The sequence below is a fragment of the Aethalodelphis obliquidens genome, unplaced genomic scaffold (assembly GCF_003676395.1).
Source record: "Aethalodelphis obliquidens isolate GAN/ISIS:26980383/991018 unplaced genomic scaffold, ASM367639v1 scaffold113, whole genome shotgun sequence".
NCBI classification, from domain to species: domain Eukaryota; kingdom Metazoa; phylum Chordata; class Mammalia; order Artiodactyla; family Delphinidae; genus Aethalodelphis; species Aethalodelphis obliquidens.
The window spans coordinates 258154-279138 of record NW_020838057.1 but is presented as its reverse complement, the minus strand read 5'-3'; the positions used below and the strand labels follow the sequence as shown (position 1 = coordinate 279138).

At 56.0% G+C, this 20985-nt stretch overlaps 2 protein-coding genes across 2 annotated transcripts; both read left to right on the top strand.

The window, feature by feature from the left end:
• Positions 1 to 10863: 10863 nt before the first annotated feature.
• On the top strand, positions 10864 to 16733 carry RPS5 (ribosomal protein S5). The gene is made up of 6 exons (XM_027097411.1): positions 10864 to 10988; positions 11732 to 11840; positions 15165 to 15374; positions 15531 to 15659; positions 16430 to 16528; positions 16613 to 16733. The coding sequence occupies exons 2-6, from the start codon at positions 11733 to 11735 to the stop codon at positions 16679 to 16681; spliced, it is 615 nt and encodes a 204-aa protein (XP_026953212.1). The 5' UTR covers positions 10864 to 10988; position 11732; the 3' UTR covers positions 16682 to 16733.
• Positions 16734 to 16861: 128 nt separating this feature from the next.
• RNF225 (ring finger protein 225) lies at positions 16862 to 20590 on the top strand. Its single transcript, XM_027097408.1, has one exon. It carries the CDS (start codon positions 18145 to 18147, stop codon positions 19114 to 19116), a length of 972 nt encoding a protein of 323 aa, XP_026953209.1. The 5' UTR covers positions 16862 to 18144; the 3' UTR covers positions 19117 to 20590.
• The last annotated feature ends 395 nt before the right edge of the window (positions 20591 to 20985 follow it).

Below are 20985 nucleotides of genomic sequence, written 5' to 3'. Positions count from 1 at the left end.
GTTAATATGACCCAGGCTGAGTCCTGCAGAACCGCATGGCAACAGCCCATGGAAAGGAGGTTAGTGAGGTTGAACGTTCTCAGAACCTGGACATGGCCCACTGAGGCTAATAAGAGGGTTTTCAGGGAAATCAAGAGAGGCAGCTTTGAGGTGAGGAGGGCACAGATTCCGTGCTGAGGCCGGGTCGGCTCCACCACCCTGAATCACAAGCCAAGCTCACCCCCACTGACAGCCCCAGAGGACGCAAATCCTAGAGCGCCTGTCCTATTCTACACCGTACACCCAATGGGAAGGCAGAGCGTGACACACAGTAGGGCGAAAGGAGTAACCCTCTGAGTGCGGGCTAAACTCCCTTCTATGCCTGTCCTCCCGGTGGTGCCTCCCCTCGTGGGCCTCAGCCTCCACGATCGGGATGCGGGACGCGGGAGCCACATCTACAGAAGACAGACCCGCCCGGACCTGAAGGACGGACTTGCGGCGGCCAGCCAGGGCCCGGAGCATGCGGACCGGAAGTGCTCATGTCAGGCCTCCGCCGGGGACCGCGCGTGCGGGGGTGGCGGCCGCGCCGAGCGCCCCCGAGGCCCCGCCTTGCTGGCTGGGGTCGTGGGTACGCGCAGGATGCCACTTACTCGCTGAGGGCTGCCGGCACGGGTCGCCTGCTCTCCGTCCGCCCCAGGACTCCGGTTGTCGTGGTAACCGAGGCCAGCGAAGCGTGAGCCTGCGTCGTCGCCAAGGAGATGGCGTCCCGGACGGGGCAGTCCAGCCCACCCGGCCGGGGAAAAGCGGGTGAGTGGCCAGGACGGTGGTTGATAGCCCTTGCCCCAAGTCAGACTTCTGGGAGATCTGGACAGGGAAAGGCGTGGGAGGGTCGCGGGTGGGAAACACCTGGGCGGCTCTGAAACGTCCCGGTGAGCGGGTCGCTCGCCAGAGCTGAAATCAGAATCTCTGCGAGTGGGGCTCGAGCATCTGGGTTTGAAAGCTTCAGGGCAGATTCCGCGGCCCCCGGGGCCCCAAAGGTGACGCTGAGCCTGCTTGCTCTCCTGGGAGGGAAGCGCTGGTCAGGCCCCCCCCCCCCCGCCCCCTATGTCAATACGCATCTTGTGCCCACCTATCCCGTGGCCCCTGCACCACAACCATACAGACACATCTGATGTTAGCCGATGCGGCCCCCGTACGGCACTCAGCAGCCGGCTGTGACGGCCCCAACGGTCTGCTCCCACTGTGTGTCCCTTTCTCCATCCTATGGGTGTTTGCACATCAAACGCCCTGGCTCGGTGAGGTCTGTCTTCCTGCCCAGGGGCAGTGTTAGGACTTGGTTGAAGCTGTTGGTGGGGCTTACCACGCTCAATGAGGTTGGAGCGGTGGCTGAAGGGCACTCGGAGGGCCGCTCGCCTGCATGCCTACCCTGATGGAACACGGAGGCTTGGCCAGGTTGCTGCAGAGGAAAAAGTGTGGGTGCGCGGGTGTGCCGGCGTGTGGGCAGCTTCCACCTCTGGCAGAAGGCCCTTGTGCACTCCCTGCGGCTTCTCACTGCTGGCTCTCCCAGGGCTCAAGGGGCTTACAAAATTGGGACCTCTCATGTCTGTGGGTGCACTGCTGGAAGAGCGTGGAGCTCTTGTGAAAGGACCTCGCACTCTGGGTGCACAGAAAGGGCCACTCCCTCTCGAGTGAATTATCTGGCGCTGCCACAGGCCCGCCTACCAAAGGCCTTATTGCTGTCAGGCAGGCCTGGATGTTGGAACTCCGACTGAAGGCGGGAGCCAGTGTGCGGGGCTTGTCTGGACGGGGCCGCCTGCAGCGTCTGCTTTTACAGAAGCTTGTTGCCTAAGATGCTCTCCCCCTCCCCCAGCCCCCTGCCCCCTAGGGCTTATGCTGGGAGCAGCACGAGAAAAGCACCTCAGTACACTCACGGGGTGCGGGGGGGTTAGGAGCAAGACCCCTGGTCACACAGGACGCTGGAGAGGAAGTGGGGTTCCCACACGAGGCTCCTTGAAATGTCAGGTCCTGGACTGGGGCTCATAGCAAGGCCACAGCCCTGCGAGCCTGCGCCCTGGGGTAGCTGTCCTGCTGCCCACCACCCCTCCATGCAGGCTCCCCTCCTGAGAGGGGGGCCTCTCCGCACTGTCCTCTGCCGGGGTCCTAGGCTCCACCTCAGCCGCTCCTGCCATCCCAGGGCAGCTCACTGGGAATCAGCCTGCTCAGTGTACTGGCCCGAAGAGCCGAGAAATGGAGAGGCTGGAAGTTTCCAAGAGGGGAAAAGGTGCCAGGAGCCATGAAAGCAAACCCCCATGGCTGAGGCATCCTGGATGGCTTGGCCAAATTTCCTCAAGAGTCTTGAAAGCTGTAAAAAGGGGAGAACATAAAGAAAGGCGTTTCAGCAGGAGCTTAAGCAGCCAGCTCAGTGGGTGAGGTGGTCAGGGGTAACTCTGTGCGTCTCCAGGCTTGCTTCTGCCCCGCCCCTCCACTGTCCTCTCTCACCTGTCTGACCACTGGCCCCCGGCTGACCTCTGCTTCCCTCCGACCCATCCCCTTCACCAGCTGCCCTGCACATACTTCCGGACTCACCCAGTGCTGGCCATCTGGTGGCTGCGCCAGCCCCACGATGGAAAGTGCTGCCGACCAGGGATTAGAGTGCAATGTATATGTGTGCTCGATGGAATAACAGACTCCGAAGAGGTCCACATCCCAATCCCCAGAGCCTGCGGACGTGCCACCTCGTATGGCAAAAGAGACTTTGTGGATGTGATGAGAGCCCAGGAGATAGGGAGAGTGTCCTGGATCATCCAGGTGGGCCCTAAATGTGGTCACGATGCTCCTTATAAGAGGGAGAGCCAGAGTCAGGGGAGGAGGAGTTTGTGATGACAGAAACAGAGGTAAGAGTGGTGCAGCCACAGAAATGAGGAATTCGAGCCGCCTCTGGAAGCTGGAAAAGGCAAGGAGCCTTCAGGAGGAGCGCGGCCCTGCCCACGCCTTGATTTTAGCCCCTACGACTCACTTTGGACTTCTGACCTCCAGAACTTTAAGATAATAAACGTGTTAAGTTTGTGGTAACTTGCTGCAGCAGCAGCAAGCAGGAAACCTGCATGAGGCACTGGGAGGCACTGGGAGGTCTCTGGAGGCACTGGGAGGCACTGGGAGGTCTCTGACATTTCCACTCTGGCCCCTCTCTCTCTCGTCAGAGCGAAGGCAGGCCTCAAGCCCGCTGCCTCTGCTTTCAGCATTATCACGCACAGTTTAACCAAAGGAGTCTGTCCAGGAATTTACACTTCGAGTTCCCTTCTTTTTCTGGCTGTTTCTATGTTTTGGTGGATGCCGTCAGGTTTCCTTCTAAGCAAAAACAAGTGAGTTGATGTAAGTCAGCAGTTCTCCACCAGGGAGAGTTTTGCCCCCCAGGAGGACCCTTGGCAATGTCTGAAGACAATTTTGGTTGTCACAACTGGGGTTGAGGGTGCTGTGACATCCACTGGGCGAAGGCCAGAGACTCTGTAACACTCGGCACAGCCCACCCCCAACCCCAGGACAACATGTCAGTAGTGCTGAGGCAAAGAAACCCTGGTGTAAAGAAAACCGTGAAGCACAGGAGGCACGTGCAGGAGGAAAGGGTCGCTTGGACAAAGTGGAACTGGGCTTGGAGCTAAGTGAAAAAAGCCACACATGAAAGGGCATGTATTCCATGATTCCACTTTTATACGATGTCTAGAATAGGAAGATCCATACGGAAAGTAAGCTAGTGGCTGCCAGGGGCTGGAGGGTGGGGGGAATGGGAGTGACTGCTAATGGATATGGGGTTTCTTTTTGGGGTTATGAAAATGTTCTGGAATTACAAAAGTGGTGATGGTTGCATGACTTTGTGAAGATACTAAAAACACTCAATTGTACACTTTGAAATAGTTTTATGGTACATGACTAATATCTCAAAAAAAATTACAGTAAGTAGAGTAGTCAGTGAAGGCCTCATGGAGAAGGTGGGATTCAAAACAATACCTGGGGGGACTTCCCTGGCGGTCCAGCGGTTAAGACTCCGTGCTTCCACTGCAGGGGGCATGGGTTCAATCCCTGGCCGGGGAACTAAGATCCCACATGCCATGTGGTGTGGCCAAAATATAAAAATAAATAAGTAAAAGACATGTGAAAGTCATTTAAAAAATTTTTTTTTAAAAAAAGAAAAAAAAACAAGACCTGGGGGCAGGGGCAGAGTGAGCCATGAGGCTCCCTGGGGAAGAGCATGTTCAGTGAGGGAACAGCAAGTGCAAAGGCCCTGAGGAGGCCTGTGTGGCTGGGACAGAGCTGAGAGGGAGAAGAGAGTGGAGGGTGACAGGGGCCATATCCTCTGGGCCTAGCAGGCCACTGTGCGGATTGTTTTTTCCCGTGAGTGACACAGGGAGGATTTTGAGCAGGGGAGGGATGAAATCTGACTTGGGTTTTCAGAGGCTCCCTCTGGTTGCCATGTGAGAATGGATGTTTTCCTCTTTGGGGCCTAGCCCAAACCTCTAACTTTCTGCAGGGTTGAGGAGTGTCTGAGGCCCCATGGCTATGCCTGACTCCCAGACACAAGGAGCCTCACATGTCCCAACCCATGTCAGAGCCCCATTCCCCCGCTTCCCTGGAAACCCAGGAGATGGCCTTGCCCCTGGCGCCACCCAACCTGAATCAGGGGGCCACTCACTTGGCAGGGTCTGCTATCTGTCTGCCCCATGTCTTCATACTAATAACCTGGTGGTGGAGCCTCTGGTCTTTCCCTCACCATTCAGCCTCCTTGCAGACACTTGAGGGACCTAAGACTCCACACTGAAGTTGCTAAGTGGAAACAAAGGATGCAAAAGCGACCTCACAGGGAAAGTATTTCTGGCATTCAACTCACGGTGGCTGCCTCTGGGTGGATCTGGGACTGTGAGCCATCTCTTTATACCTCTGTGATCATACCTTTCCTGTATTTTGTCCAGTAAGTAGGTATTATGTAATCGGAAGGCATCACGTTTTTGCTGTTACAACATTTCAGCGGCCCACTTGTCCTGACACCTGGGCTGAGTTATCTACTGTTGAGTAACAAACCATCCCAATATATGCATCCCCCGCTTTTCAAAAGTTTGCTTTATGCCCCTTTGCTGTTATGAAAGACCTACATTCGTACCTATTTTATCTAAGTGAAAGAAATTTTCACTTTTAAGAAAAAAGTTAAAAAGCGAAAACAGCGTTCAGCATTTGTTTTGCAGTGAGCTGAGTGATAGAGGAAGCACACACCCCAATCGGGGCAAGGCATCGCCGAAGGAGCTCCTTCCCCAGAACTACTCTCACCACCTCAGCATCAAGCTGCCATAGTTTCGAACTGTGTCTGTGAGCATCTGTGCTTTATTTCTATTTATTTTGCGCATCTATTAGCAAGATGTGTCCTAAGGTAATTGACTCTTCGCTGTACACCATTTTGACTTAGGAAAGGTTTCATAGAAACGCTCCACTTTCGGCCAGCAGGGAAAACCTGTGCTTTATTAGGCTGTGTGTGGAGATCGAGATTCCGGCAAAACTCCATTCTAACCAGATCCTCAGGGGATGTAGCTCCAAAAGCTGGAGCATCAGGAGCCTGTAGCACAGCAGAGTTTCATAAATGTCTGCTGAATGGATAACCCATTTCTATTTATTTTTTGGCCGTGCAGCGAGGCTTGCAGGATCTTAGTTCCCTGGCCAGGGATCGAACCCAGGCCCTCAGCAGTGAACGCACGCAGTCCTAACCACTAGACCGCCAGAGAAGTCCCTGGATCATCCATTTTATTACTAAGCTAAAAGCGGCCACAATTCTGAGTGCCCGCTAGGCACCACCTGGCCCTGTGCTAAGAGTGTTATACACACTGATTCTTTAGTCCTCATGTCAAGTCTAGAAAGGCGGTGGCAGTACCCCACCCATTTTACAGATGGGGAAATAGGGGCTCAGACAGAGGAAGCCAGGCGTGGGCCAAATTCTTAGCCTTCAGATTTCCAGGAATCTCCAAACTTTAGCGCCCAGTGCAGGGCGTTAAATGCAGCTCTGGGGCCACCTGGAAAGACTGGCGCTCACACACCTCTCCATGAGGTGGTTGCATGTGTCATCCCCACTTTACAGATGGGGAAACTGAGGCCCAGATAGGCAAGCCGCGCATCCTGGGCAGAACCCATGCAGCCGGACTCGCAGCCACCGTCCACGATACAGTCCAGGGCTCGACCTGCACCAACGCTTCACCTCAGCCCCGCGAGCCGCGGGAGCATCTTGCCCGCCTCCACCCCCGAAGGGCGGAAGGGAGGGCCCCGGGGGCGGTATCCAGGCGCTCCCACCCTCACGGAAAATGGGTGGCTCCTCGGGAGCCCTAGCCGGCCCTCTACTCGGACCTGAGGCTCCGACAGAGCAGGAGGCTCGGGCCGGTCGCCCCTCTAGGCCGCGGACTCCCGCACAAGCCCGAGTTAGACCCCGAACCGCCTCAGCTCCGGAACCAACTAGCCGACCCCGCCGTGGCCCCGCCCGGACCGGAAGTGCAGGAGTCCTGGCGTTCGTCCTTCGGGGTTCCCTGAGCTGTCGGCTCTTGGCGCCCGGAAGACTGACAGCTCCGTGGTTCTCCGGGCCGGCGCGGCGTCAGGAGTGACCAGAGGAGGCCGGGACGGAGAGGCTTGAGAAAATGAGGTTCTGCCCGGGGTCCGCCCCAGGCTCTGCCGGGTAGTTCAGCGGCGGAGAACCTGGCGGGAGGGGAACCGGCGATGTTGTCCAGGCTTGACTGGGCCTTGGGGTTACCATGACGACCCCCCCATTTCCCCCGCCTCCGCAGGGGGCGGTGGGAACTCCAGCTTCCGGGTGAAGCTGGAGCCTTCCTGCGATTCGCCATCGCCTTGGAGACGCATTACGTCATCCAGCCAGGCAATCACTTGGATTCTGGTGATTGGTCGTTCCCAGGGAAGGGCGGGGCTTCCGGCCTAGGTCCAAGCTGTCAGTCGGTTCCAAGTGCAGGACTGAGGTAGGCCGGAGCGTCTCCCCAAAGGTTTAGGCCGTGTCCTTAGACCCCCGCAAGATCCCCATGGCCAGGTCCTCCCGCTCCGTGACCAGTAACTTCTTAAGTTCCCGCCTCTACTTCCGCCCAATCCGGATGCCTGGTTCTCCCCCCAATTCCTGCCTCTGAGTCCCCCCCAAATCCACGTCTCTGTTTCTCCTGCAGGTAAGGCCTTGGATTCCCCTTCAAGTCCAGGTCCCCGTTTCTCTCCCAGTTTGTGCCTCGCACCTCCAAATCGCAGCCACCATAATCTGTATCTGTGAGACATCTGAATTCATATATCTGGTCTCCAAGATTTGAGATCCTGTACCCACTAATTGTGGATATTTGGATGTTCAAAATGTGTTTCTGGATTTATCCTTAACCCAAGCCTCTGAGACCCCTATTAATACCCTGTCCTAAGGTTTCCAAATCCAGCCCAGTTCCTCCTCCCCACTATTCTTTACCCCAAGTGCTGCAAGTGAGAAGACAGGTCCGGATTTGATCCAGCGTTGCCACCCCCGTCCTGCACATTCTGCCCTGTTGCCTCACTCCTGACCCCAATTCCAAAGAGCCACCGTGAACACGTGGTCCTAATTTACAGCTAAGCAAATTGAGAATGGGGAAGGGGCTTAGGCTGGCCCACCTAGCAGGTGAACTGGCCCAGGCACCTCCCTTGCCTTGAGGTCTAGACCTTCCGCTCCTGTAGTACGCACCCAGACCAAGCCAACCACCCCTGTGAGCCCAGGTTTAGACTCATGGTCAGTGGCTAAGGCAGTGAGAGGCCCAGGATAGTGGGAAAGATCAACTTGTTCTCTTCCAAGCAGCTGTGGGGCGGGGGGGGGAGACACAGTCCTGCAGGAGTTAGAGGAACAATAAATATGCTTGTTTGTTCGCATTCACTTGTTACTTTGTTTGAGCAGGTTTGGAACCAAAGAGACCATCTTTCCTCAGTAATTACATGGTTACTGGCTCAGCAGCCTTTTCTTTAAAAAGGGAGAAGCCGGGCTTCCCTGGTGGCGCAGTGGTTGAGAGTCCGCCTGCCAATGCAGGGGACACGGGTTCGTGCCCCGGTCTGGGAAGATCCCACATGCCGCGGAGCGGCTGGGCCCGTGAGCCATGGCCGCTGAGCCTGCGCGTCCGGAGCCTGTGCTCCGCAATGGGAGAGGCCATAACAGTGAGAGGCCCATGTACCGCAAATAAATTAATTAATTAAATAAATTAAATAAAAAGGGAGAAGCCTAAGGCGCAGGGAGAGCCCCTCTCTGGATCATGCTAGATCCAGTGGAAAGGCCCAGAGTTGACTGAACTCATTTGTTTATTGGGCATTTTGTATGTTCAGAGATCGGCGGCACTGGGGGAGACATGATGCAGAGATGGTGGAGAGGGCAGCGGAGGAGGGAGAGGTCAGGCTCCGGGGCCAACCACCTTAGAATCCCAGCTTTGCCCCGTTTTGCTATGTGACCCTGGGCAAGTTACTGCACCTCTCTGGGCCTCCCTGACTGCCTAATCAAGTTGTTCTGAAGATTAGGTCTGAAATGGTCTGATTCCCAGACTCCTAATGCCTACCTGGCATTAGGAAGGGGTTTCCCCAGGCTGTGGCCAGGAAGAGGGGCAGATTTAGGTAAGGAGGTGTTCTGAACAGGAGACAGCAGGACTCTGGGTCTGGAATTGGTGTCTGGTGGAGGAGCGAGGCCTAGCCGCTTGGTGTCTGCCTGAAGCCCAGAGAGGGAGCAGCAAGACTAGGGAGAACTGCCCCATCCATCCTTCCATCCATCATTTTTTCAGCAGTTACTTGTGAGCACATACTGTGTGCCAGACTCAGTACTTCCAGCTGGGGACACAGTGGGGAAGAAACCAAACAGCCTCTACCCTCATGGAGCAGTTAGAAAATCAGGGCAGAGGAGATGGCCAGAGCTGATCAGCCCAGAGTGAACATGATGCACCAGGAATGCAAAGGGGCTTCTGCAGAGACTTTCCCCCTCCAGCCTGAAGAACACAGCACCAACATCCCTAGACTTATGGGATCAGACTCCAGATTTTGTGCCTGTGTCCTGGGGACCTGAGGAGGCTGGACTGTCTTAGGCCTGGCAAGTAGTGTGTGATCATCAGCTATGCAAGGTGACCCCCTACCCCGCACCACATAGGGCTTTACTGCAGGACCTCTCTCCTGCCCTCCCATGCATGGTGGGTCATTCCTGTCAGGTCTATAAAGATGCCCATTATCGAGTGACCACTGACAGTCAGGCCACAGGCTCCAAACTCACCTTGTCTGATTTAGTTCTCACTTCCACACTGACAGGGGAAACTGAGGTTCAGAGGGGGTGGGCCCCTGTCCACTTTGGAGGAGAAAGAGGCAGGGTTGGGGGGCCCCCTGGATCCTGCTGAGTGTGAGGGTGCCTGGTGCCTACTCCCAGCCTCCCTGTTTTCCCCCAGTCAGCACCTCCCCAGCTGTTTCCCCCAGGACCAGGGAGGGCCCCCAATGGTCAGAGAGGGTCCCTCCAGGACCAGGAAGGAACCTACTTAGCTCCTCCCCAACCCCAGTAAAAGGTCCGAGGCTGCTGCTCTGTACATACCAAGGCAGAGGCCAGGGATAAGGCCACAAGCTGCAGTGGCTGGGGGCCTTGGCCTCTCTGGGTGCGGCTCCCAGACTTCAATCCACCCGAGCCTGAGGTCTAACCCGCTGCCCAGACCAGCTTCAAGGCTTCTGTCCCCCTGAGCAGTGGCATGAGCTGTGACTGACGACGACAGTCCAAGGGGGCCCAGAGTTTCTGGTCTGAAACGCTCCTGGAATTGGGATAGGGATAGGGGCGAGCCTTTATAGTCAGTCAGTATCCTTTACAATCAGTCAACAAACATCGCGGTGCTGAGCATCTGTAATGCGCATGCCCCGAAGGTGGGCAATTGGGGTTGGTGCGGACAAATGAAGGACCGCCTGGGTCACGTGGCTGGGCCCCTTCGGGTCTGAGAAGGGCAACTCCCACCCTTAGACGATGAGGTGGGCACCTGGAGGTGAAGAGCCTCAGGCGCCTTGGAGACCAAGCTCTGCCAGATGCCGCTCCCTGCCATCTGCAGCCAGCATGGGTGTGCAGCTACAGTGGTCGCTGCCTCTGCGAAGCCCGCCGAGGAGGCGTCCACAACCCAGTTCGGCTCCAGAGTCTAGGCGGGGGATGTGAAGTCTTGGCACGTGCTCTCCACGCAGACCGCCGGTGTCACTGGGTGCGGCTGCAGAGTGCGCAGGGCACGCACCAGCGTGCCTGCCCTTCACTCGATCAGTGACCTCGGCAGCACAGGCCCCAGCTGGATCAAAAAGGGCGGGGGCTGTCCCTCAGGCTCCTCCTCCAGGGCACCTCCCCGACCACCTCCCGCACGCGGTAACGGGGCAGGAGAGGCGGGGGCCAAAGAGAGACAATGGTCGGTCGCGGGGGGACCCCGGCATGGGGTGAAGGGAAGGGTCCCCTTTCGGAGGCTCAGGCCCCAAGCAGCCCAGAGCGCGCGAGTGTAGGGGAGGGGGGCCCGCAAGTGGTGCCCGCCCACGCGCGCGGGGCCCGGACCACAGCGGACAGCAGTCGCGACGCCCTGGCCTCACTGAGTCGCCGGGTCCCGTATGGGCAGCGACAAGCGCGGGCCAGACTTCTGCCCTCATTAAACATGGCGGCGTTGACCTCATACAGACCTCTGCGCCTGTGCAGGGGACCCCTACGAACTGGCAAGTGCTGGAAGTTGGACATCCGCCAGGCACAACCTTTGGGCCCGCTTCTGCAAGTACGCATGCGCCGGGGGTTTACGGTTTCCGTTTGGCCCAGAGGGCGCCTTTACATGCTCGCTCCGAATTGGTCCGTAAATACGCCTTGTTCTTCTGCGCACGCGCGGCCTTCGGTGACCCGGAAGTTCTGGCCTCCCTTAAAAGCGTCCGCCCGCGGCGTGCGGCCTTTTCTTGTCTGTGCCAGGGCGGCGCGTGGTATATGCTGAGCGACCGAGACGCCTCAGGTGCTGCTTAAGGTGAGGCTGCCGCGGAGTCGGAGGTCTGAAGGCTGATTCAGGGTCTTCCGGGAGCCGTGGGTGGGACCCGAGACCGGGGGCTTCCTTCAGGCAGGGGACAAGGATGGAGGCGGGGGGAAGGTTACTCTCGCCCCTTTGCTGATGCCCCGCCGCCGCCGTAGCCTTGCCCCCAGCGGACTGGGGAATGTTGGCCTGGTCTCTGCAGTTGTACTTTATTTATTATAAGAAGTTCCCGTTATTCTTACATGCACGATGCACACTTTGGTCTGGGCACGCTTTCTCCTAAGTAGCAACCCCTAATCCCCCCGTCGGGGTCGGACACCAAACTCGACCTTTGCACTGGTAAAGCGCAGAATTCATACCATTGATCCTTCTGTTTTACTGATGAGGAAGCTGAGTCCACAGCGGCTTGTAGACTCTCCTAGGGTCGCAGAGCTCTTGAAGAACAAGGTTGGGGTTTGACTTCGAGCGGATGCAGCATCAGGGCATTTGGCATCCCCTGCCCGTGTCTGGGCCGCCTTGCAACCGTTGAGGGGGTGCCTGCCAGCTGTTAGCCTCAGGGTTCCTGGGTGAGAGACAGGTGTTTCTTGCTGACAGATGAGTGGATTTTTTAAGGTTCCACAAGGTGGACTCAGATGTTCACAGCCTTTCTCAGTTCCTACTAACTTCCCAGTTCTCAGGTTGTGCGCTAACCTCAGAGTCTGTGGTGAGTGTGCCTGGGCTTTGACAGTTTCTGTCCCTAGGATGACGGAGTGGGAGACAGCTGCACCTGCAGTAGCAGAGACCCCCGACATCAAGCTCTTTGGGAAGTGGAGCACCGATGATGTGCAGATCAATGACATTTCCCTGCAGGTGAGGGGGGTGTAATGGTTGTGCTTCCCAGCTGGGGGTGGGGTCGCTTGAAACTTGTAGCTGTCCCACTAAGTAGAGTTGAAGATGGGACAGGTAAAGAAGGGATCCCTGGATCACCACACCCATCGTGTCTGTTTTTCCTTGTATCCTGTTAGAGGTTGCTACAGTTTTTGTCAGGAGATGGTTCCTTCCTCAGAGGGAGTATCATATCCCACAAGTTGTTTAGTTAATTGTTTTGTAGTGAAATACACAATTTATTTATCTTTTTAGTTTCATATATTTTATTTTTTAAAGGTCATCTATAAGTTTTGAGTGTTCTTATTTTACTCAAGTATTGAAGATGACAAGGACAATACTTCATTCAGGCTATAAAATTTTATTTAAATTATATGTTTTAGAATTAAATAAAAATGGACAATATTTTTCAAGTTCAGAAGTTGTGCCTTGGAGGGAAGAGTCAAATTATAAAGATTCAAATGCCTAAAAATCTAAATGCCTTACCGTCATCCCTCAGTATCTGAGGAGTGTTCTTTCCAAGAGCCCCCAAGTTTACCAAAATCTGCAGATGCTCAAGTCCCATAAAGTGTCAGGGCCCAACGTTATCATTTTGTGTGGGGAAATCCAGTTGTCCCAGCAGCTTTTGTTTTCATCTCTTGGAGTTTTCTGTATTGTACTTAAATTGAGGCAATAAAATGTAACTTCAATCTCATTTATACATTATATGTATATGTTCTAGCACCATTTTTTGTTTGTTTTTGCAAGAAAATGAACCCTTTTATTATGATTAAAGGGTCAGTACACCAAGATGACATAGCAATCCTATATGTGTATGCACCAAACAACAGAACTTTGAAATACATGAAGCAGAAACTTACAGAACTTGTAAGAGGAATAGACAGTTTCTCAATTATACTTCAGGACTTCATCATCCCTCTCCCTGCAACTGACAGAAATACTAGACAGAAAGTCAGGAAGGATGTAAAAAGTCTGAGTAATAACCCCAACCAAGAGGATTGTGAAGACATTTATAGAAACTTCACCCAGTGACAGCAAAATACACATTCATTTCAAGAAGCCTTACAGAACATTCAGCAAGATATACCACACCCTGGGTCATAAAACAAACTTGAATAAATTTAAACAATCAAACCAAACGTGAAACAAATAAGAAATCAGTAACAAAAAGATACCAGAAAATGCTCCAAACAGTAGGAAATGAAACAATATACTTCTAAATAATACACGGGTGATAGAGGAAGTCTCTAAGGGAATCAAGGGGTATTTAGAACTGAATAAATTGTAATGAAAACTTGTGGGATAAAGCTGGAACAGGAACTTTTTATAATAATGATTTGTTAGAAAAGAAAAAAAAGTTTCAAATCAATAATCTCAGCACCCCTCAAAAAATAAAAAGAGCAAAATACAACTAAAGCAAAGTAGAAGATAGGATATCATAAAGATCAGAACAGAAATCAGTGAAATTAAGAACAGAAAGGTAAAGGGACTTCCCTGGCGGTAAAGTGGTTAAGACTTTGTGCTCTCAATGCAGGGGGCATAGGTTCGATCCCTGGTTGGGGAACTAAGATACCCCATGCGCAGCACCATTTGTTGAAGAGAGTATTTATCCCATTGAATGGTCTTGGCACCCTTGTTGAAAATCAGTTGAGCAAGGATGTAAGGGTTTGTTTCTGAACTCTATTTCATTGGTCTCTATGCCTATCCTTTTGCCAGTACCACACTGTCTTGTAATAGGGTTTTTTGGGGGGTTTTTTTGGTGGTACGCGGGCCTCTCACTGTTGTGGCCTCTCCCATTGCAGAGCACAGGGTCTGGACGCGCAGGCCTAGTGGCCACGGCTCACGGGCCCAGCCGCTCCGCGGCACGCGGGATCCTCCCGGACCAGGGCACGAACCCGCATCCCCTGCATCGGCAGGCGGACTCTCAACCACTGCGCCACCAGGGAAGCCCTGTAATAGGTTTTGAAATTGGGAAATGGGAGTTCTCCCACTGTATGTTGCCCCCATACTGTTTTACACTTGGCCTCATTAGGACTTTTGTGGGGCCTTCATAAAAAGAAATTTGTTTTGTGACTGCATTGGTATAATGACGAATAAAATTCAGGTTTGATCATATTTTTCCCTTTCTTCTTTTAAAAGAAATTAAAACTTTTTGTTGCCTCTAAATATATCATGGTACCTAGGTACTGAGCCTAACAGAATTCAAACCTGTTTTTCACTCAATGTCTTATAGAACTGTTTTCCTTCATGGGTTTGTTGGGGGAGAGGTCTGCAAACTTAAAAGGGCCAGTTAGTAAATGTTTTATAAAGTCTTTGTAGGTCACATGTGGTCTGTCACATGCGTGTTTGCTTCTTTGTTTTCTTTTTCTTGCTTTTTTTTGTACAACCCTTTAATAATGTAGAAACGATTTTTCACTTTCCTCTGGTCCTCTCCTAGGGGCTGGGAAAGCAGAAGTCAGCTGGTATCAGAGTTCTCACTCTCTTGAAAGCTGTGCTGGGCTCTACCATGGGGCCCAACAGCTTGACCAAACACTTGCTGGGGCATTTGGTATTCGCAGTTTTTTTTTTTGGCACAGTGTGAGTCCCTGCATGGACACCTGTCTGTCTACTTGCCTGTTTGTGCAAGTGGTCCTCTCCCGGCTAGACACCAGACTGTTGTGCCTACATCAGAATCCTCTGTGTTCTTTTCCTGTTAATCCTTGTATTTGTAGAAACTCATTGTTTGTACATGTTCTCATGTGTGTGTGGTAGAATGACTTTGTGTAGGTTTCGTACTGGAAATATCAAAAGTGGTCCTCACATAGACAGTTCTCTGACTCAACCCCCTCGAATGGTTTAGTGTTTCTAGACACTATCTTGGAATATGTATGTATATATAGGCAAGATTGTTGAATGATTGTTTTGAAACACTGGTTCTCTGGGTTAGTTCCCCCCACCCCTACCCCTTTAGGGGTACATTTTTGGGGGTCAGTAATGAGGAGTGCTACTGGCATACTACAGTGCACGGGACAGCCCCTCCAGAACAAAGAGTTATTTGACATAAAACGTCAGTGCAGAGTGAAGAACACTTTTAAAACAAGACTGGTATCGTGGGTGGTTGTCTACTTAGTTTTCCATAGCCTTCCTCCCATTAGAAAGGAAGTACTCTTTTTAGTGTCCTGGTAAAGTCACTTGCTTCGGTTTTACTTTTCTGTGGCAGGCAGGTGGGTGGGAGCTACCCTGAGTGGGTGTTCAGTCTCTCTGGTCCCCTGCCAAGATCCGTCCTGCTCCTGACCGTGGTCCCTTCACCCCCTCTTCCTGCTGCCCCAGGATTACATCGCAGTGAAGGAGAAGTATGCCAAATACCTGCCCCACAGTGCAGGGCGCTACGCGGCCAAGCGCTTCCGCAAGGCGCAGTGCCCCATCGTGGAGCGCCTCACCAACTCCATGATGATGCATGGCCGCAACAATGGCAAGAAGCTCATGACTGTGCGCATCGTCAAGCATGCCTTTGAGATCATCCATCTGCTCACAGGCGAGGTAGGGCCCTGAGGCCAGGTGGGGCAGAGTGCCCTTAGTACACCCTAAAGCCAATGGCCGCCCCACGATATGCATGCCAGGGCGCTCCAGTTTTAGGGGTGAAGGGTCGGGGAGGGATGCTTGCCCGGTATCTGGCTCATGGCCCCCTTCTTTTAGAACCCCCTGCAGGTCCTGGTGAATGCCATCATCAACAGCGGCCCCCGGGAGGACTCGACCCGCATTGGGCGAGCTGGAACAGTGAGGCGGCAGGCCGTGGACGTGTCCCCGCTGCGCCGTGTGAATCAGGTGGGCTTGGGGCTTTGGGGCACACGTGGGTGGCCAGGAACAGCCACCAGGCTCTGGCAGAATCCTGCCTGGGGCAGCAGAGGCTGGCAAGTGGGAATGTTCGTCTCTGTCTGCATGTTTACCTGAGTGTCAGGTAATGAAGGCTTCCTGGATTCCCACCCCACGCAGAGCACGTCCTAGCTCTGGGCCCTCTCCTGGGCAGCATTAGATTGAAGGGCCCGTTTCATTTGGGTATATGTTTTTACACTGTTTTTTTTTATTTTCTTGGACCATTTGAGAATCAGTTGCAGGTGTTTTGACCATTTCCCTGTTAACATTTCAGTGGGTGTCCCCCTAGAATAAAGATGTTCTGTCCCCACCCTCACCCCCAAGAAATGTAACAGCAATCTAACATTTGACATTACATCACTGTTACAGTTTATGGAGCTGTCCCCAAGCATACCCTTTCTAGCTGTTCGTTTTCAGTCAAGGGTTCCAGGCCAGGAACACATTGCATTTCCCTGTCATGGCTAGTTTTAAGTCACCTGTCATCAGGGACCCAGCTTCAGCCTTTGTGTCCGCACACTTTTTTGTGCCCCTCAGTCTGATCCCAGATCTAGCAGCATGGCACCTGGGCAGCGCTGTGGGCTCCCACTGTGTCTTGCCTCAGTTGGCCTGCGGATGGCAACGTGGTAGGCAGCATTTGTTGGGTCCCAGGGTACTGGAGAGCCGTGTCCCTGCGTGGTGTAGGGGCAACCCCTACTTAGCACAGGAACCCCTGTGCTCCCTAGGCCATCTGGCTGCTGTGCACAGGTGCTCGTGAGGCCGCCTTCCGGAACATCAAGACCATTGCCGAGTGCCTGGCAGACGAGCTCATCAACGCTGCCAAGGTGGGTGAGGACACCTGCGGGGGGGGGGCACGAGTCTCAAGGGGAGGGTCCTCCGACATTGGAACTAACCATCCCTTCTTGCAGGGCTCCTCCAACTCCTACGCTATCAAGAAGAAGGATGAGCTGGAACGTGTGGCCAAGTCCAACCGCTGATTGCCTGGCCACAGCTGCAATAAACCTGTTTGCCCTTTGGGGTGGCCCCACCCACCTGTGCCACTGTCTGTGCTCAATGGGGAAGGGTATCTGGGAGCAGGGGGTGAGGGGCAGGATGACTGGTGTTTCTGAGGAGCTGCCCATGTTCCTGGCATGTCTTCTGGTCTGTTGGGACCTGGACCCACCAGGGAAGTGCTCGGCTCAGGAAGCACCACTGACTCAGAACCATGGCACCCTGGGCTGCAGGCCTGGCTGCCTGGACCGTTCCAGCAGGTGTTGGAAAATGAGGGGTGGGGTTGTCCTGGCAGAGATGTCACTGGTCTGGGGAGGGGCTTGGTGGCTGCAGCCCACTGCCCTGAGAGGTGTGTTGCCAGGAAGCAGCCCCAGGGTGAGGAAGCCAAGGCCTGGGCTCTGGACCAAGACAGTTTCTAGCCCCTTGTCATTGGCTGGAGAGGGCTGGTCTGGTCCAGTCTACTGTGGGGTCAGCCTGCCCGGGACTCTAGAAGTCCCACTCTTCTTCCTGGACACGCTGCCCCTGCCCAGAGCCACTGATAGCCCAGGTTGCACTCACCCCACCAGTGGCTCTAGGTGGAGGATTCATGAGGTGTTGAAGACTGGGAGTGGTGGTGGGGACCCCCCCTCCTGATGAGCCTGGACTGTCAACGTCCTGTCAGCCTGTGCCTCCTTCCTTGCACCCCCGACATCTGGCCGATGTCGGGCTTGGTGTTCCCTGTCCTGGTGGCCACCTCCCTAGGGGCGGGGAGGGCAGTGTGACAGGTGTGGTGGGAACCTGGCATCTGGAGGGAGTGGCCCCACCACAGGCACCCTCCCATGGGGAGGAGCATTAGTATCCAGCGGCAGGTAGGCCGAGGGTTGCGGGCAGAACAGGCAAGGAGGTGCCAGCCAGAGGGAGGAGGCACCAGCAGGTGGGAAGAGCCTGCTGGCCCGCTGGGGTCTGTCACTGGGGAGTCTGACTCCTGGGCTGCTGGCCACCTATCCTGAAGCTTCCATCCTCCTTCATCTGCTTTTCCCGTTTGTCTTCTGTGGTCTCCGAGGGTCTGTCTCTGCCCAGCTTTCCTGGGAGTCTCTGTCTCCTCTCCACGCCTGTCTGGGATCCTTCCTGGAGTCACCCAGGTCCACCTGGCTCTTGGCTGGGGCATCCCCCAAGTGTAGCTCAGAATCTGCGGTGCTCCGTTTGTCTGTCCCTGTCCCTAATCCTCTTCGGAACCCCTCTGGGTCTCACCTGCCTGTGTGCCTCCAGTCCAGATCTCTACTTGCACACTCCTCTGTCCCAACTCCCAGTCTCCTTGCCTCCTGGGCTCTGCTTCCCCTTCTCTGGACGCCCCTGCCCCGTGTGGGGTGATCCTTCCAGAGCCCAGCCCCTGACCCTCCCCAGATCCCCTCTGCCGTCTCCCCCCGGCCCCTTCGCTGCCTGACCGCCTGTCCCCGCAGGCCGGGTCCAGATGCCCTGCCCTCGGCCGCCCTGGATCCGCCGCCCCCGGGTCCCCCTGGGCTCGGAGCCTAGCATCCCGGGCTCGCCGTCCACACTCCGGCCCCCCAGCAGGGGAGAGGACGAAGACGAGGGTGGTGAGGAGGAAGGGGACGGCAGCCAGGGACCCATCCTGCCGCCCGCGTCCCCCGTGGAATGCCTCATCTGCGTGTCGCCCTTCGACAGCGTATTCAAGCTGCCCAAGTGCCTGGACTGCAGCCACGTCTTCTGCCTCGAGTGCTTGGCTCGTCTGTCTCTGGCCACGGCGGGCGGCGGCGACGCGGTGGCCTGTCCCGTGTGCCGCGCGCCCACGCGCCTGGCCCCACGCCGCGGGCTCCCCGCGCTGCCCACGCAGCTCGGCCTGCTGCCCGGCTCCGCACGCGCCCCGCCGCCGCTCCAGGGCTCCGTGCGCTTCGACCGCCGGCGCGGCCTGCTCTACGTGCGGCAGCCGCCGCCCGCGCCCGGACCGCGCAAGGCCCGCCCCCCGCCGCCGCCGCCGCCGCTGCGCCTCGGCCGCCCGCTGTCGCGCCGCCTGACGCTGGCCAGCTCGGCCCGGGTCTTCCACGCGGCCGTCGCCCTGGCAGTGCTTGTGGCCGCGGGCCTCGTGGTCACGGGCCTCTACATCATCTTCCTCATCCCGCGCGCCACCACCTCCAGCCCCGCTCGGCCCCAGCTCGTGGCGCTCGCCGCGGCGCCCGGCTTCTCCTGGTTCCTGCCTCGGCCCACGCCGGCGGCGCCCTGGATCCCCGGCTGGATGCCGCGCCCCGTGGGCCATGACCTGAACGCCGCCCCACCGGGGGCTGCAGAGGACGCGCTGGAGCCCGAGGGGGTTCCCGAAGAGACAGAGACGCCGGACGGGTCCTTGGACCGCAGGTGGGGGGCGGAGGCTTGGCCTGACTGGGCCCCGCGGGCACGCGGCGGGTGGAGGCGGTGGGGGGCGCAGTAAAAGCATCCGCGCCGCAGGCCCTGCCTCAGACCTGGGGACCCCAGTGTCATCCTGATGTTCGCCATGATCCCCGTGGAGGCCTTAGAGGGCGCATGGCAAGCACCCATTTCTCTAGAGAGGCCTGGCATCATTAGCACGGAGCAGGGACCCTCTCAAGGAGCACCCCTGACACCAATCTCTGTGGGCATCCAGCTGTGGGACCCCCATGTCTGTAAAGGTCCTGCTGGGAGGCACTCATACAGCTGGGGGTACACTCGATCCTCAGCTCTTGTGGGAGTCCAGCTGCAGGGTCCCTCTGACCAACATCGTGCAGTGGCCCTGCTAGGGGTACCCCATCCCTGATCCTCGTAAGTGTCCTACTGAATACACCCCAATCATCAGAACTCCAGGAGAACGCTCATCCTTGGCTGGCACCAGAGCTTAAGTCTCTGATTTACTCATCCTTTGGGCTTTCTGCAGGTGCTGGGGGCCCCCATCTTTGGATGGCAGACTATTCCCTGGCCACACCTGTGAGTGGCCCACTGCAGGACCAACCACCCCACTCCTCCCCAGGCTGTGGAGTTGCTGCCTGCAGGCTGAGCCTGGGTGGGATCCAGCCATCTCCATGTTGGTCCTGCATTTGCTGCCTTACAGATCTGGCTGGGGCTTGGGCTTGAAGGGGGAGGTGTGGCCTGGCCAGGACTGGGGAGAGACAGACAGGGCCTGAGCCTCAAAAACTGGCTTCCACTTGGGTCCTGAATATCAACTTGCAATGGGACCTCGATTTCCCCTATGGCTAGTGGCTTCTGAGATTCTCCTAATATGCTGAGGGGCAGCTGCGGTCACTGAGCCTCAAAGAGGCCAAGGTTGCCCTCTGGGTCAGACAGTGTCATGTGATTTGGGGTGAGGGATCGCTCCTGGACATCCCTGGCCACTCTCCTTAGCCACTAGAGCCCTCATCACCCCCATCTCCACTCATTAAATACTCAGTGTCGGTTACTTCACCTCCTCCAGGGCTCCATCAGCATTTTGTGGCAAGCCTGCTGTACACCAGGGCGAATGAAGCCTCAGCCCTCCTTCAGCAGGGAGAGTGGTCCTCCTCTCAGAAGCCTTCCTGGGTTAGTCACAGTGGTGTAGATAGCAGCCACCTTCTGCACAAACTAAACATGGACTTTCTGTCTCCCCCTCAGGCCCTGGAGCCCCGAGTCTGCCTCACTTCACCCCAGGTTGGGATCCAATATGCCCCTCCTCATGCCTTCCCTCCTAACCCCCAGGCTGGGAGAGTTACGGTGAGGGAGTAGAACTGGCAGGGATGGGCCCAGCCAGGGGGGTCAGAAGGGGCCCTTGGCTGGTGGTGCACGGAAGAGAAAGATGATGCTTTCTGCCTGAGGGTGTTCAAGGAAGGCTGCCTGGAGGAAGAGGCCTCGGGGCTGTATCTTTTTTTTTTTTTTTTTTTGCGGTACGCGGGCCTCTCACTGTTGTGGCCTCTCCCATTGCGGAGCACAGGCTCTGGACGCGCAGGTTCAGCGGCCATGGCTGATGGGCCCAGCCGCTCCGCGGCGCGTGATATCTTCCCGGACCGGTGCAAGAACCCGTGTCCCCCGCATCGGCAGGTGGACTCTCAACCACTGCGCCACCAGGGAAGCCCGGGGCTGTATCTTTAAGGATGCTAAGGGGTAACGCCAGCTGGCATTGAGGCGGGGGTGGGGGGGGCCCTAAGCGGGGAGCTGGTGGCTGAGGGCAGTGGGCAGAGCTGGCTCCTCCCTGTCCTAACGTGCTTCCTCCTCGGGACTGTGGGGAAGGGTTGCTTCTCCACCCTCCCAGCTGGGAGCCTGAGACCTCAGTCTCTCTTCCCGTAAAATGAAGCTGACTTCGATGTCTGCCCGCCCA